Below are 18803 nucleotides of genomic sequence, written 5' to 3'. Positions count from 1 at the left end.
GCCACCTGTCTTATTTTTGCAATATCTTAATCTAGATAAGTGTGCGTTTGACATTTTCAATATTTTCTGTAATATAAAGTGATGCACTTTAAACACTATCAAATAAGTTATCACCATATAGTGAATAACAGTTCATGCAAATTGAAATGTAGCTACACTTGGCAAATTACTGCAACTGTCAACCAGTACTGACCAATAGCCTTTATACTGTTGATCACCTGACAGTAATATTCAAGTATGAATTCTCTTTGTGTTACATGATAAATGTGTGACACATGAGTTTAAAGCATTTCAGTTCAATTAAGCATAATGCGGAAGCAGTATTCAGAGCACACCAACTATTAAAACTGACATGCTATGTGGATGGATACCCAGCAGACAGGTTTATATTTCCCTCAAAATAAATAAAGGGAAATTGTGAACGCATGAAAGACAGTTTGTGGACTCACAAATGTATTGACACCGTAAGAAAACCAGCGTAAATTACATGGTGTCGACGCGCTCACCCGTGAGCACCGGACGTGTCAATTGACCCGCTTATCCGACTTGAACTCCCGGGTGGATGTGTGTGCGCGACAGAATGACAACTAACACAGGAAAAACGTCTTTAGCCTAGTTCATGAAATGCTTAATCTGTTGACCTCTTGTTTCATTTGAAACGTGCTGATGTTGTCTTAACATGACACCATACCACCACTCCCGGCATCCTGATGGACTGGGGGTCACTTAAACGATACTCTAACTCTGAGCCTATTTGGTAGTTTCATCTTGCCTGCTCAAAATGCAATAAGAAACGAATAGCATTTTGAGCATGTAAGATGGTATACGTAGGCTACAGTAGGATATGCTTGCTCTGCTTAACCTTTTTGTGTTTTTTTTAATAGTTCAGGCAACCAGATATGACAACTGTCGGCAATGTGAACGCCGGGCATCATAACATATTTCCGATGCCAACAACCGACAACCAAACATTAACCTCAACTGAGGGGCTTACAGTTTTGTTACATTTTAATAATGTATAAAATCGTTATTATCAATAGACATCATAAACACAGGTCTCATAATATGTTATAGCCTTTGTTGTATTAATGCAGGGGCCAGGGCATGCTTGTCGTGACAATTTTTTTCCGTGATGACAACTTTGGATGGTAATGGTAAAAGATTTTCACACAAACGTTTCAGCAAAAAGTAATTTGTCAGTATGCCTATATAGAATTCTTATCCGATGTAAAGAAGAAAGTGGAGGCATTTCCCAAATTGACCTTCTCCTGTAACATACAGTATATATATATGGAACACATGGACGCCCTTTCCTATTGCTCCACATTATTTCAGGTCAGTTAAAGTAATTTATTTTAACACTTTGAGTGAAGCCAAATCAATTTCTCGCCAACACTCACATCATCAATATTTCTAGGCGATATATAGCTTATCACGTATTATTAATATTATACACACCATGCTTTTCGTGTTTTTACACCAAATACTGTTCAATAATTCAAGATTTAATCAATTCAAGTTTACTTATGAAATAATTTAAATGAGAAAATAATCAATTGTATTTATTAAGATCTTAAAACTGTGCATTTAATTGAATTCTACTTTTGATCAACTTAAAACAACACTTGTAGATAGGCCTAACTTAATTAATACAAAATTAAAACAATTCTTATTTTGCGCTAGACTTACAGTGGACCTGTTAACATATTATCAATCTTCATTCACGTCCATAATTTACAAAAGCGCATGTACGCCCATAAGAGATCAACAGGGCGCAACTGCAGGATACACAGATACTGTTCATCTTATAGCCTAAATGAGCCATACTCAATTGAATGTGTCCAGGTAGCCTATACTTTAAAATGAGAATAAACAAGCTGGTTTGATTACGTTGCTTATACGAATTATATTTACAATTTGTCTAATATTTTAACGCATGCAGCTTTACGCATAGATCAGATATACATCTGATAATTACATTCTAAGTTATTAATAGCCTACATGGACATCCACGTTATCATCACAAAACCTTGCAGCCTATGATGTCGGCGATTCTTTCTGTAAGCCTTTCTTTCACAAACCAACTTCTGCAAGTGGGACAGCTGCAAACTCTTCGAGGTGCTCTTATTGTTTAGCCAACACTTAGTATAAGTGAAAATTGTGTTTTACATTATTTCACGCATGCGCGGGAGGTACAGTATGGTGACGTTCTATTAGATGGCACATGCACATTGTAAAGTTTGAGTTATTTGCTAATCAGAGTCAAGAGTTTTCAGTACCAGCAAATTTCTTGGAGCTCACTCAGCCATATAGCTGATATGCGCCACCTAACTGTCAACCAGTGCCTGAGTGCCTGAAATTGAACGCGGAGCAAATAGTTAGCCCATTTGTCACATGAGGGGAGGTATAAATTATCCGTTACAGATATCTATGAATCTAGGTGTTGACTAAAGGATCATGGTCTATTGTACAAAATGATGCAAGGTCTCATTGTGAAATCGCATCTTGAGCAATGTCCTCCATTACCTTCTACACTCTTAGAGATGCTATAGGCTATTTACACATGGTACATGTTTAACAAGTATTGGGGCACCAAGTCTAAAGAGCTAAAGAGCTATTTTGCGAATAGGTGCGGGATACAGTTGGCTACTTTAAATGCATAATATTTGCGTCTTTACCGATGGTTTACACTTGGGAACGCATAGCCTACGTTGTCCGGCAAACTGCACCGAACTGTCAGCATCATGTCCAGCGATTATCATATGTGCATATCGAGTTTATGTTTACCTTTGTGCTGCTGTGTTCGCGTCCAATATCCCCGCGCTCTGCATCCAAGAGCGGACCGGTGTCATGCCACTCGTGAGCGGTTCCTCTTTCATGGTCAAGGCTCCCCGCGGGAGGCTGTCCTGGATGGAGAACATGAAAGTAACCTTCTGGGATCTCTCTCTCTTCACCAAATCACGCTAAATAATCCTCCTGTTCACTCAAAGCAAGGCCACCTGGATTAACGACGAGCAACTGAAATGGGAAGAATCTTCCCCAAAGTGCAACAAGGGGGAAAGCGATAGCGGTCCTTATCCAAAGACGAGCGTCGTATCCCTTTGGGTTTTCCGCTTTATTTTAAATTCCAACCTCAGTTCAGTTCGCTCAAGCTTAACGGTCTGAAGTTAAAAGAGGGTGGAGAGAGGGCGAGTGTTAGAACAGTTAAGCATCTCAAAGGAAAAGAATCAGCCGGGATCTAGGAGACTTTTTCGTCGTGAGGAAAGAGAGGGGAGATGCCGAAGTTGATCAGAAGGCGAACATACGCGCACCGGATTGTGAAATGAAAAGTGGGATAAAACAAGCGAGTGCTTCAAAAAGGAGTAAAATGAAATGATTACCAAACAAGAGGGAGGGACGGACCATGGAAGATTTGCTCTCCCAGGGGAAAAGGGGGATTGGGTACCAAGAAATCTCATTCCCTCCCTCCCAGTCTCTTTATCCTTCCTCTGTCCCAGCGGAGCGCACCTTCTCTCGGGTTCGGAGGCTCTAGTGCTCTCAGGGGAGGGGGGATGGGGGGTGGGGGTGATGACGAAAAGCATGGATTTGACATGGGCGGAGACTAGTCCTTATAAGGAAAAATGATTTACGCGTCAATCGCAGATCTGGCTTCTCATTGGCGTAGGTCATTCATTACGTAATTTTTGAATTCGCGGCAAAAGCTTTCGGCGTGTTTACCCATTGCACATTTTGCTGGGCTGTGCGCGTGGACACAATGTGTGTAGTATTGCCCTAACAGATTAATCTATTTGCATGTTGCCCTACTTTTGAATTGGCTCATAAAGGCATAAAGCTGATCTCTCATTTGAAAGCATTGATCCTGTCGTAGGCTGTGGTTGATATTAGGTTCACTGTTTCTTTGTTGTGGCATTGGACTGAATAGGCTTCATTATGTTTGTGGGGAGTTATACACTTCGTCAACATGGTCAGAGGACCTAATTTATGGTGCCACACAAATTCATACGTGCGCGCACGAACACTTCACACCGCACGCAACTCACACATATGCGCGCGCGGGCACACACACCCATTCAATAATATTTCGAGATGATTGAATATTTGCTAAAAGCTCATGATGGATGGTATGAACATTTTTACTATGTCTTTCTTGAGAGTTGTGATTCTGAATAGTGTAGGTCATTTTTCCTATGTCTTTCTTGAGAGTTGTGATTCTGAATAGTGTAGGTCATTTTTCATATGTCTTTCTTGAGAGTTGTGATTCTGAATAGTGTAGGTCATTTTTCCTATGTCTTTCTTGAGAGTTGTGATTCTGAATAGTGTAGGTCATTTTTCCTATGTCTTTCTTGAGAGTTGTGATTCTGAATAGTGTAGGTCATTTTTCGCAATAATGCTTTGCTTGTCAATAAGTCACTTGAATGGTAGTTTGTGAATGTGTACAAAGATATTTGAGAGCGGCTGTCCTTGAGATCCTTTGCATCCAGTAATAGTTATACAATAAATCACAACAGCCTAATAATAATTAATAATAATAATAACAATGCATACTTAAAATAATTAATAATTATAATATATAATAGTAACTCTTATAAATGCCATTGTTTCAAGTAATTTGACAATTCCGTTAACGCAGTAGGCTAGCCTACTTTTATATCACAACAACTCGAATTTCGTTAATTAGGAATCTTCCAAAGCAACCACAATTAAATATTTATAGAACGTTAGCCTCTTAATTTAGGAGACCAAAATGTATTCAGGAGATAGGTAAACCTAACGTCTGGATAGTCAATATTCATATTTCTCTATAAGCAAATTAATTCGGTGATACTTAAATCTCGGAATATGTTGACTACCATATTCATTTTAGAAGTAATTAGGCTTACCTGATCATTCATCTTACAACAATAGACAGTAACATATTATCTCAAGTCATATTATTGCAATAATAAAATATTGTATTAATATGTTCTTCAATAAAGATATTCCTACGTTTTCCCTGTTAATTATAACGAATTGTTATAATTACAGGTATAATTTTAATAATAATAGTACAATATATTTATCTTTATGAATATTTGGGAATTTTGGTGGACTATTGTCAATGTAACATAGCGAAAACAATATTAAGTTTAATGATTAACCAACAAAACGTTTGTTTATACAATTGATGTAAAATAAATACGTTTTCAATCCGTTTTATTTGTGTTCGAGGTAGCCTATAGGATTAAAATAACCTCAATACAGTCACCGACTCTTATGCATTCGCTCTTTTTTATTTATGGTACTTTACAGATAAAAGTGTATGCTGCGAAATAACTCATGTGAAAGTCCAGTCTCAAGGGAGAGAAGACGGGAATAAATTCGTGGGTCTGCAACGTTCTGCGGAGGTAACTCTTGAGACAAAATGACAACATAAAAGGTTTAATGACATGCAATATTTTAATTGCACTTTCTAGAGACGTCAACAAGGCCGTCTACAAGGCCAGACAGGAAAGTCAGGGGGCCACAAAACAATCAGCGGAGACAATCTGAAACTCCGACTGTGCGGTGGTCTACAGCCAAGGGATAATAGGCAACCATCGTTCGCATAGCCTAACCTTATGTATCATCATCAATAATAAGCAATGTCTTCTCAAAAGCTGGCTCTTGGTTCAATTAGTACCATACACATAATTCCAGTGGAAATGTGTAGGCCTTGTGTATTTTTGTTGGTCTAGTGTAGGCTACTGTAAATTAATGTAAGGGAACTACATTCAGGACGTCAGCACGTTTTTTTATCGTCATTCTTTTCTCCAAAATATTTATAAATTCATACAAAACACTCAAATTGAGTGAGTGGCTTAAGCCTTGTGGTATAACTGTAAAAGCTGATGGAGAACAAACTATAGCCTATTATTTCAGAAAATAATGACATCCATCCTTTGTTTAGTCATGCGTGCAGATGCTTTCTATTTCAATGTTAGATAGAAAGAGTACTTCACAGAACATTCTCTAATCACTGTCCTTGATTTTTTCAGTGTGCCATTCAGTTTGCTGACGATTGCTGTCATCTAGTGGTCATGAGTTGCTACGTGCGTTACCAGGGTAAGACGTACACTGGGCCGTGAATCAATGTACACTGAACAAAAATATAAATGCAACATGTAATAATTTAAAAGATTTTCCTGAGATACAGTTCATATAAGGAAATCAGTCAATTGAAATAAATGAATTAGGCCCTGATCTATGGATTTCACATGACTGGGAATACAGATATGCATCTGTTGGTCACAGACATCTTTAAAAAAAGTAAGGGTGTGGATCATGAAACCAGTCTGTATCTGGTGTGGCCTCATTCAGCGAGACACACGTCATTTGCATAGAGTTGATCAGGCTGTTGATTGTGGCCTGTGGAATGTTGTCCCATTCGTCTTCAATGGCTGTGAAAGTTGCTGCATATTGGCAGGAACTGGAACTCGATCCAAAGCATCCCAAACATGCTTAATGGGAGACATGTCTGGTGAGTATGCAGGAGATGGAATAACTGGGACATTTTCAGCTTCCAGGAGCTGTGTACAGACCTTTGCAACATGAGGTGATGGCAACAGATGAATCACACGACAATGGGCCTCAGGATCTCGTCACTGTATCTCTGTGCATTCAATTTACCATCGATAAAATGCAATTGTGTTCCTTGTCCGTAGCTTATGCTGGCCATACCATAACCCCACTGCCACCATGGGACACTCTGTTCACAATGTTGACATCAGCAAACCGCTCGCCCACACAACTCCATGGTAGAGAAATTAACATTAAATTATCTGGCAACAGTTCTGGTGGACATTCCTGCAGTCAGCTTCCATTTGCAAGCTCCCTCAAAACTTGAGACATCTGTGGCATTTTCTTGTGTGACAAAACTACACATTTTAGAGTGGCCTTTTATTTTCCCCAGCACAAGGCTTCTTGATATTCCACACCAGTCAGATAGATTGATTATCTTGGCAAAGGAGAAATGCTCACTAACAGTGATGTAAACACATTTGTGCACAACATTTGAGAGAAATATGCTTTTGTGCATATGGAACATTACTGGGATCTTTTATTTCAGCTCATGAAACATGAGACCTACACTTTCAGGGACCTACAGACAGTGGCAAGTCAAATTCACCGCGATGCCTACTGAGCTCAATTTGGCCCCGGCGTGCCTCGCGATTGCGTTACACCATCCATACCGCGCTCCGACCACATTTTCAGATCGAGCATAAATTGTCTCTGGGTTGGTTTGGTCCAGTAATGTAGTGGTAAAAAAGTTGGGTAAACTATACCGAACAAAATATAAAACGCAACAAGTGTTGGTCCCATTGTACATGAGCTGAAATAAAATATCCTAGAAATGTTCCATTCGCATAAAAGACAGGGTTGAATATACATTTGCCTGACATTTTAGCAATCGATGTGACGTTTGGCGGCGCCTACTCAGACGGTTCTGTACCTGCCTGACTGAGTGGCAGTATGGGTGGAATGAGCGATCTTCCATGGCAACACCGCGCGAAACACACTGGAAATTAATTCGCAAGACCAATACATATTTCTAATATTTTTCATAAACATATCTGATCATTATCGGTTCTCCTCTCATTTTAATTCAAGTACTTTTTAACTACCAACTTGAGAAAATGTAACATTTTCAACGTATTTCAGTCTTTCTGAGTGCCAAATGCAAGTACTTTAAGCACCTCAAGCAACTTCACGTTGCGATTATATTTTTGATCAGTATATTATTGTCATCTTTATTTCAGAAACAAACACAACATATCCACGAAGATATAGCACTTGTACAGATATAGTATTTACTATTTCAAAGTAAAAACGGTCATAAAATATTGTCTACAGGAACAGATCCAACAAAAAGATTACACTTGAACCTGTAACAAATCCCTAGTTTGCTCCTCGTCCAAACCATAGGACAGGCGTTTATATGCTGATTCTGTGGTGAGGCAGCATTGATGTACAAGTAAATCCCCTGGACAGCACACTAATTGCAGAGCTTTTTCACTTCCACGTGGAAAAAATATTCTCAAATCCTCCAATATTTTAAGCTGCAGTGTTCCTAAATGAGGGTACTCCATGAAAACACTTGATTCAACTAATCAAGGGTGTGTTAGTGCTCGGTTAGAGCAAATAACTGCACATCCTGATGGACCCTGATTTAGGAACACTTCTTTAAGCCATTTACTCCCTCTCCTAGAAACTCACAGCACCCCTACACTGCACTGTCAAGACCCTAATTCCAACATGATGCCTGCATTTAACCCCTAAACACCTCCACACCAAGGGGCCAAGCCCTACCATCCCAGCACTCAGTCTAACTGACATCTTCCTGGTTGACCAAACCAGAGACATATATATGGACAGAGAGGAAGGAGAGCAGGTTTGTGACAATTACTATAGGTTTACTTTATTTGTGGTGTCACTAGAAAAATATGACAGCTTTTGGTAGGTCTCCACAGCAAAAAGGTTTGTGAGCCACTGATTTACCACATAGAAAGGTACAGCCTATTCTTCCTTATTCTCACTTATTCTTACTTAAAAAACAGTGTTTTATTTTTTTATTCTGAAAAGGTACAGGCCACCATCTAGTGGCAAGACAAAGAAGCAACTTCTAGTTTGGAATCATGAGCATTGAAAGAAGTCAGAATTTTGGAGTGCACATGCCATTATAGCAATGTTAGTACATTTCCTTAGACACTTATTAACTTCCCCCATAAAGTAGGACAACAGACGTGAGATTAAATCATACTCAGAGCTCCTCTTTCTTCCTTTCAGGCTTTGTACAGTCCTTCACTGCAGCCAGGCAAGAGGAGAATGACTCAGCCAACCCTGTAGATAAAACATAAATATAGAATTTATTGTATAGTATCATTTTAATGTGCATTCTCTTGCCTGGTTCTCTTTACTGTGCATACTCCATAACGGTATGCATTTTGGGCTGATATTAATTGTTGCATGTTTTCTGTGTTTCAATGTATTTTTCAACTGCCCAAATATGGAAACCACAGCAAAGGGATAAATGGCAGCAGGGGACATTCTATACTGTACAAGAGTCACCTGACAAGATCTGCAATTGGTTGCCATGGGCTTTCGGTTTCTTTTTCCATCCCTCAGAACATCTGTCTATTGCACAATGAGCCATACCTGAAGGAGAACACATCTTCAGACACTTCATTTAAGAGGAAATAGTCTGCAATTCACTTTACTTCAACTCATGAACAATAGCAAATATATCCTATTGAAAAACACTTACCATACATGTCAAAGTCACTATTCCTGTGATATGCTGTAAAGAAGAGACAAACAGCAGATACATTCTTAAAATGTGATACATATTTGGGATATGTGGTAATCAGTTAGTAACAAACAAGCACGGTAAACGGTAGGCATGCCGTGACTCTAAAACTCCTAAGAATGGAAGAAAATAACAACAAATGCAGAGAATATAAAATCAACTTCAATACAATATTAATTCCAAGATGTATTTTTTAACTGTTGTTGTTGTTATTGCTTTTAGATATACAGTATATACTGTAGATATATCTATACACCTGCTCTTTCCATGACAGACTGACCAGGTGAATCCAGGTGAAAGCTTATGATCCCTTATTGATGTCACATGTTAAATCCACTTCAATCAGTGTAGATGAAGGGGAGGGAAAAGGTCAAATAATGATTTTTAAGCCTTGAGACAATTGAGACATGGATTGTGTATGTGTGCCATTCAGAGGGTGACTGGGCAAGATAAAATATTTAAGCCTTTGAAGGTATGGTAGAAGGTGCCAGGTGCACTGGTTTATGTCAAGAACAGCAACACTGCTGGGTTTTTCACACTCAACAGTTTCCCATGTGTATCAAAAATAGTCCTCCAATGTGACACAACTGTGGGAAGCATTGGAATCAACATGGGCCCGCATCCCTGTGGAATGCTTTCAACACCTTGTAGAGTCCATGCCCCAACGAATTGAGGCTGTTCTGAGGGGAAAACGGGGAGGAGCAACTTATTAGGAAGGTGTTCTTAATGTTATGTATGCTCAGTGTATTCACTGCAGATATATAGAGAACGAGTCAAAAGTTTGGACACACCTACTTGTTCAACTTTTTCTTTATTTTTACTATTTTATAGATTGTAAAATAATAGTGAAAACATCAAAACTATGAAATGCACATATGGAATTATGTAGTAACTAAAAAAGTGTTAAACAAATCCAAATGTATTAACAGGTGTGCCTTGTTAAAAGTCCATTTGTGGAATTTCTTTCCTCCTTAATGCATTTGAGCCAATCAGTTGTGTTGTGACAAGGTAGGGGTGGTATACAGAAGATGAGGACCTCCACAGGAAAGGAAAACCCAGAATGACCTCTACTGCAGACTACTAAAGAGGCTTGCTTGGGCCAATAAATACGAGCAATGGACATTAGACTGGTGGAAATCTGTCCTTTGGTCTGATGAGTCCAAATTTGAGATTTTTGGTTCCAACCGCCGTGTCTTTGTGAGACGCAGTGTGGGTGAACGGATGATCTCCGTATGTGTATTTCCCACTGTAAATCATGGAGGAGGTGTTATGGTGTGGGACTGCTTTGCTGGTGACACTGTCTGTGATTTATTTAGAAATCAAGGCACACTTAACCAGCATGGTTACCACATCATTCTGCAGCGATACGCCATCCCATCTGGTTTGTGCTGAGTGGGACAATCATTTTCCATCAACAGGACAATGACCCAACACGCATCCAGGCTGTGTAAGGGCTAAATGACCAAGTACGAGAGGGATGGAGTGCTGCATCAGATCCTCCACAATCACCCAACCTCATCCCAAATGAGATGGTTTGGGATCAGTTGGATCGCAGTGAAGGAAAAGCAGCCAACAAGTGCTCAGCATATGTGGGAACTCCTTCAAGACTGTTGGAAAAGCATTTCAGGTGAAGCTCTGGTTGAGAGAATGCCAAGAGTGTACAAAGCTGTCATCAAGGCAAAGGGTGGCTACTTTGAAGAATCTCAAATGTAATAAAATATATTTTGATTTGTTCACCACTTTTTTGGTTACTACATGATTCCGTATGTGTTATTTCATAGTTGTGATGTCTTCACTCTTATTCTACATTGTAGAAAATAGTCAAAATAATGAAAAACCCTTGAATGAGTAGGTGTGTCCAAACTATTGACTGGTACTGTATATATATTTGTTTTATAATTTCTTTCATTGCAGAAGTAACTTTCTTGCTCTGTACTAAAAACAATCAATGCAGAGGATCAGTAACTTACATGAGTCTTGGTAAATGAGATCATATCCTAAGAGTATGCATGGCAGTATTGCATCCTTATATTTTGCATCTTCACAGGCTGAAAAAAAACCTCAAGAATCAAAAACGATCTGTACTGGAATGACTGTACAGAGTATTTAGTCATTGAAATATCACCATTTGGCTCTCTTCTGGGATAGTGTGAACCAAAAAAATGAAACTTTTACTTAGTCTCACCAGTGGAATGGTTTGAACCAGACAAAAGGTAGCCTACGTTAAGACCCACTGGGCAAAAACTGGTTGAATAAACGTTGTTTCCACATAATTTCAACATCACAAATTCAGTGTGATGACGTTAAATCAACGTGGAAAACTGTTTATATTTTCAAAAAGTCATCAACTTAAGGGATTTTCAACTTTTTTTCACCCAACTTGCAACCTAAATCCAATGATTTATTATTTCATGTTGAATTCACGTTAGTTGACAACTCAAGCAAATGTAAATCAAAACTGGACGTTGAACTGAAGTCTGTGCCCAGTGGGGAGTCTGGAGTGTTTAGTGTTTTGTTCCACTTTAATAACAGCTGGGGTGCAGATTAAGTTGATTCCCCTCAGGTGGAATAATAATAACTCCCATAGAGAATCATACATAGCTTTAGACTTACATTTAGACTTACATTAAAATGCAGAGAAATCAAATATATGGCAGTGATGGAATGTACTGTAAATTCTAAATGACTGCAGGGAAAGATCATTAAAAAGTTACTGCCATTCATAAAAGACTGTGAAACATAACTTTTGACCCATACCTTCATCGAAACCACAATTTCTCTTTTCGGCTGCTGTGTAACCTCTTTTCAGACAATCTGTAAGATTTGCATACAGGAAACTAATGTATATGGCTAGCCATTACATTGCACAATAAGATGTATTGATAGTACCATAGATTCAAATAGAAATGTTCAAATCAAATGACTATGGCGATATGCATTGATCAAAGCAAACAAGAACAACGGTCATTAAAGATACAAAGTGCAAAGTTCAGTGCTGTGTATGCATTTACCTGACACCTCGTCCATAGGGAAAATGCTGCCAGAGCTCTCAACAACCACCTCTGTGAAGAGAAACATACACTTTTCTTGCGTTGTCTTCACATTAAAGTTACATTTCATTTCTTTGGAATGGCTGTCGATGACTCGTCAAAAGAACAGAGTTGCATCAATTACACAGTTACAACAGGAGCTGAGGTGAAGAAATGCATAATGCTCAGATGAGCACCTACCAGCTAAGACTGTCATGACCACCAGAAGATAAGCACCTTTGAACATTTTTCTTGATGTCTTGTCGTCCACACACACCAGAACACTTTGTAAAGCCAACAAAGTTAAGCTTAAAGAGGAAGTACAGTGACTCACTGGGCTACAATCTGAGTTATACTGTCAAATCAAGGTTTAAAAAATCAGTGAGTTGTGTTCAGCTCTGCCTCTACTCGCTACATACCTTTGCGAGTGAAACCAAAAGCTTGTCGCACGTCTTTTGATGGAATGTTACATAACGTAGTCGAATGTGGGCTAAGCACAGCAGTAGTAACCTCTTCTCTTTTATTGCGCTACAAGTGGAGTACTACTTTCAACGTCAATTCAAATGGATAGGCAGTAACTATCATGAACCACCGAGGTAAAGACAGTTTGAAGTTGGATATTCGACGGATATTCGCGCTTTCAAACCTCAATAGCTTTCAAACCACCTGAGCCACAGTCACCAAATAAGTGTCATGATGTTGGAAAAATTACGCACAACATTGCACAGGTCTTATTTTCACGATTTGGACATTAATTCGCTTTCCAAAGCTAATAAACCTGTGGAAATGTGAGCTGCATTTTGTATTCCAAGTTGAATTAGTTAGGGAGTGTAAACAAAGTACAAACTATTTTTACATTCAAATTTCAATAGCTCCTTGGTCATGTGACCTACTGAATTCAAACAAGGTTCAGAATGTCCACTGCCCTTCTATACTGCACACCCTTTAGTTGGTCCATTTTCAACTCACATGACTTTACATACATTTTTCAAAATGTAAAGTTTCAATAGCTCCTTGGTCATGTGACCTAGTGACTTCAAACAAGGTTCAGAATCTCCACTCAGTGGGCCTCTACATTGCACACCCTTTAGTTAGTCAATTTTTATCTTACAGGGTTTTTCATGAATATTTCAATATTTAGAATTTCAATAGCTCCTTGGTCATGTGACCTGGTGAATGCAAACAAGGTTCAGAATGTCCACTGGACACCCTTTAGTTTGTCCATTTCCATCTCACATACCTTTACATACATTTTTCAAAATGTAAAGTTTCAATAGCTCCTTGGTCATGTGACCTGGTGACTTCAAACAAGGTTCAGAATGTCCACTGACTACCCTTCTATATTGCACACCCTTTAGTTTATCCATTTCCATCTCACATGGTTTTACATGAATTTTTCAAAATGTAGAATTTCAATAGCTCCTTGGTCATGTGACCTAGTGACTTCAAACAAGGTTCAGAATGTCCACTCAGTGGGCCTCTACATTGCACACCCTTTAGTTTGTCAATTTTCATCTCACAAGATTTTAAAATAATTTTTCATAATATAGAATTTCAATAGCTCCTTGGTCATGTGACCTGGTGACTTCAAACAAGTTTCAGAATGTCCACTCAGTGGTCCGACACATTGCACACCCTTAGTTTGTAAATTTTTATCTCACAGGGTTTTACATTAATTTTTCCAAATGTAGAATTTCAATAGCTCCTTGGTCATGTGACCTGCTGAATTCAAATAAGGTTCAGAATGTCCACTGACTATACCTTCATATCGCACACTCTGATGTTTGTCTACTTTCATCTCATGCTATTAAACTTAAATCTGTAAGCTTTGCAGGCCTTCATTTTACATTGGTGATACATTTTTAAAAATGAAGTCAACAAATGGTCCATCCTCACAATAACTATCTTTCACATGGACACTGAAAATATCCACAAATGGCTGTATGTGGTATGGATCAAGGACAGGAGAGGTGCTTAAAGGAAGGTGCTCAGGTAGGCCTCGTGAAAAACAGTGTTTCATATGCTCTTTTTAATCACAGTAATATGCAGTGATTTGTCAGTCAGAGTGAGCTTGATAACGTGAAAGAATCCTTTTCATTGCATCACTTTCATATACTGTACATTAAGACAAATCCTTCTATGTTGAGTATTAGAACGCAGTTTACATAACCTGATAATGACTTGATATTTGAGTGCATTCACAACAAGCCACCTGCACACAACTTACAAAATGCAATAGTGCATTTGAGGGTTTGTTTTTCTGATGAAAATAGTTATTTGATGCATGGCCTACTATTTCTAACTGGAAAAATACATTCATTTTTTTTTTCAAAAATTGATTTAGGTACATATTTGTGAAGAGGTATGAGGGTTGTGATATGGGTCATTTAATAGTAAAATCATTTAAAGGATCAATACATTTCTATATTGTTTCCCCAGTATCTGCATGAACCATCAGGCCAAGTGTTTTTGGTTGACCCTGCTGGACAGAAAGAGAAGGAGGAATCGGAACACGCTGCATTCAAATTCAGGTCTTAGTTATTCCATTGTACTGGATCTAATACATATTATCATTTTACATACATTCATAAGTGTAATACTCTTTTATGACATACTGTGATAAACACTCCTGGCTGCTGGCTCTGTCACTTTCAGACACACGCAGAGCAGACTTGAACCACAGGGGTTCTCTGTAAAGAGATAGTAATCCAAAAGGCACAGACACACCCCTTGACTTTCAATTGGCACCGTTGACCTATACGTATTCTCTCCTGATTGGCTCTGTGGTGCACAGTCTGGCAGTCTGACTAAAGTGCCAGAGGTATGAGGAGAGACATCCTCCTTTGTATTTATGGGAACAAATATTTCCTAACACTTTGGATCCTATTCTTGGACAGTTAGAAGACACAATGCATCAATGCAACAACAAAACATGTTTACTAATTACTGTCCATGAGTAACCTCAACCTTGTGGGTCTATGGATGTTTGGGCCAATAAAGTGCCAAATCAATTCTACCACTGATTAGTCTCTCATACCCCTGTGAATGGGGACACAGGGCAATAGTTTTTAATCTAACCAGACCTTTTTACTGGAGTACACTACCCCGTAATTGGGGCTCTTTTCTTGACACATAGTAGCAGTTTACCAGATAAGAAGTCAAGAAGATCAAAAAGTAGATTGTTGTAAGGATGTATTACATCCTGTGCTGGCCCCATTGTCATATCCATTCTGGATTCTGAGTGGTAAAATCATAGCTGAAAAATGCCTTTATGTATGTGTATTCATTTTCCGCCAAAACAGAACTGCCAAAGGGGGTGGAGTTGCAATCTACTGCAGAGACAGCCTGCAGAGTTCTGTCATGCTATCCTGGGATATGCTTAACACCCCGGCCGTCCTACAATCTACGATAGATGCCCTCCATCTCACCCAAATGATCATGGAACCTACCAGGTACAACCCCAAATCCGTAAACTCGGGCACCCTCATAGATATCATCCTGACCAACCTGTCCTCTAAATACAACTCTGCTGTCTTCAACCAGGATCTCAGCGATCACTGCCTCATTGCCTGCGTCAGTAATGGGTCCGCGGTTAAATGACCACCCCTCATCACAGTCAAACGCTCCTTGAAACACTTCTGCGAGCAGGCCTTTCTAATTGACCTGGCCGGGGTATCCTGGAAAGATATTGACCTCATTCCGTCAGTAGAGGAAGCCTGGTTATTCTTTAAAAGTGCTTTCCTCACCATCTTAAATAAGCATGCCCCATTCAAAAAATGTAGAACCAGGAACAGATAAAGCCCTTGGTTCACTCCAGACCTGACTGCCCTTGACCAGCACAAAAACATCCTTTGGCGTACTGCACTAGCATCGAATAGCCCCCGTGATATGCAACTTTTCAGGGAAGTTAGGAACCAATATACACAGGAAGTTAGGAAAGCAAAGGCTATCTTTTTCAAACATAAATGTACATCCTGTAGCACAAACTCCTAAAGGTTCTGGGACACTGTAAAGTCCATGGAGAATAAGAGCACCTCCTCCCAGCTGCCCACTGCACTGAGGCTAGGAAACACTGACACCACCGATATATCTATGATAATAAGGGAATTTCAACAAGCATTTTGCAACGGCTGGGCTTGCTTTCTACCTGGCTACCCATACCCCGGTCAACAGCCCTGTACCCCCCACAGCAACTTTCCCAAGCCTCCCCATTTCTCCTTCACCCAAATCCAGATAGCTGATGTCCTGAAAGACCTGCAAAATCTGGACCCCTACAAATCAGCTGGGTTAGACAATCTGGACTCTCTCTTTCTAAAATTATCCGCCGCAATTGTTGCAACCCCTATTATTAGCCTGTTCAACCTCTCTTTCGTATCATCTGAGTTCCCCAAAGATTGGTAAGCTGCCGCGGTCATCCCCCTCTTCAAAGGGTGAGACACGCTAGACCCAAACTGTTGCAGACCTATATCTATCCTACCCTGCCTTTCTAAGGTCTTCAAAAGCCAAGTTAACAAACAGATCACCAACCATTTCGAATCCCACCGTACCTTCTCTGCTATGTAATCTGCTTTCCGAGCTGGTCATGGGTGCACCTCAGCGACGCTCAAGGTCCTAAACGATATCATAATCGCCATCAACAAAAGACAGTACTGTGCAGCCATATCCATCGACCTGGCCAAGGCTTTCGACTCTGTCAATCACCGTATTCTTATCGGCAGATTCAACAGCCTTGGTTTCTCAAATGACTGTCTCGCCTGGTTCACCAACTACTTCTCAGATAGAGTTCAGTGTGTCAAATGGGAGAGTCTTCCCAAATTGATATGGAACCTTCAAAAACACATGGAGCAACTGCGAAAAAGAAATGGCTGAGGATATACTAAATATGTCTGGTATGTAACGACATTTAATTAAAAGTAAATGTAAATTATGTATTTTTATGTAGTTGTGTGGGACAGCCATATGTTCATTTCATGCCTATGATTTCAGAGTTCAGCAGAGCCAACAACTGCTTCATGTGGGCCACTGATAAAGAACCTGGATGTGGCCCAAAGACTGACTGGGTTAGTAACTTTATTTAACATTTTTATAATATTTTGACAACAGTGACGGCATGTAAGACAATTTATGATATAACGCAATGGATGGCTAATTCGCTAATTTATATTTGATATTCTTTAAAACATGTTACGCTTTGTTTTGTTTTAGATTGAATGTTTTGCATGCCAACGGTGGTTCCATGTGCTGTGCCAAGGAATGAAGAGAAACGAGTTCAACAAAGTAAAGAACACAAACTGGAAGTCCAGTCTTTGTTGTTGAAAATGTATGCTATACCCCATCCACACTGAAGAGGCTCTGAAATGTACATCAACCAGGGATTAAGAGAAAGTTAACACTGTGAAATGTTTCATACTTAACTGAAGTTAAGTGTCTGTTGACATGTTGGAAAATACTAAAGGTCTACAATTTGTTGAATTTGTCAATATTCCATTTTTTTTCATTGATTTACTGGCCACCATTACTGTGGTTACATGTTCAGTATAATGTATTGACCAGCAAACCCACTGCAGCCTACCTCACTAACTCACTCTCCATCCCTGCTTTGGACAATTAATAGCATGACTCTCGTACTTTGCTCTTTTCCTTTATGGTTGATATTAATGACGAAAGGAGATATTATCTGTCTCTCTCCTATTGTGTATCACTGATAAATAATGTGAAAAAACAAAAAACAGGGAAATAAGTACTTATTATTGATTTAGTACTTAGTACTGATTATTGTAGATAAATATTAGAAAAGGGTAAACACAACACTGGACTGAACCCCCTAATTGTCAAACTAATATTAATGTACAACAATATAGAAGATACATGACTAGAGGTTATGCAATATGGGTGTATATACACTGCATGCTTCTTAGGTGTGTAATTGACATGACCAAGGAGCTATTGCAAATTTGAAAGTATGAAAAATGTACGTTACACTGCATGATTTTACAGTACACAAACAAGAGTGTGCAATATAGAAGGGGAGTCAGCGAACATTAGGTCACATGACCAAGGAGTAATTGAAATTCAAAATGTTGAAAAATTCATGTAAAACCATGTGAGATGAAAATAGACAAACTAAAGGATGTGCAATGTGTAACCCTACTGAGTGGACATTCTGAGCCTTGTTTAAAGTCACCAGGTCACATGACCAACGAGCTACTGAAATTCTACATTTTGAAAAATTATTTTAAAATCTTGTGAGATTAAAATGGACAAACTAAAGGGTGTGCAATGTGGAGGACCACTGAGTGGACATTCTGAGCCTTGTTTAAAGTCACCAGGTCACATGACCAAGGAGCTATTGAAATTGTATATTTTGAAAAATTTATGTAAGATCATGTGAGATGAAAATTTACAAACTAAAGGGTGTGCAATGTGTGTCTATGCCATCGGGTTAGCTACAA

General features: G+C 39.1%; 1 protein-coding gene across 8 annotated transcripts in view; it reads right to left on the bottom strand.

The window, feature by feature from the left end:
• Window positions 1-3512, bottom strand: part of LOC110488851 (transcription factor COE3) — a 102019-nt gene extending 98507 nt beyond the window's left edge. For 2 of the 8 annotated variants that reach the window (XM_036943002.1, XM_036943005.1), the window contains exon 1: window positions 2788-3511. In XM_036943002.1, the coding sequence (XP_036798897.1) occupies window positions 2788-2921 (134 nt within the window). In that variant the 5' untranslated portion in view covers window positions 2922-3511. Of the gene's footprint in view, window positions 1-2787 lie in introns of all 8 variants that reach the window. The other 6 variants (XM_036943004.1, XM_036943006.1, XM_036943007.1 and 3 more) reach the window with 4 other exon arrangements.
• Window positions 3513-18803: the final 15291 nt, after the last annotated feature.

This window comes from Oncorhynchus mykiss, chromosome 14 (assembly GCF_013265735.2).
Source record: "Oncorhynchus mykiss isolate Arlee chromosome 14, USDA_OmykA_1.1, whole genome shotgun sequence".
Classification (NCBI taxonomy): Eukaryota; Metazoa; Chordata; class Actinopteri; order Salmoniformes; family Salmonidae; genus Oncorhynchus; species Oncorhynchus mykiss.
Note: the sequence above shows the minus strand (reverse complement) of the source record. Positions and strands in the feature narration are given on the sequence as shown.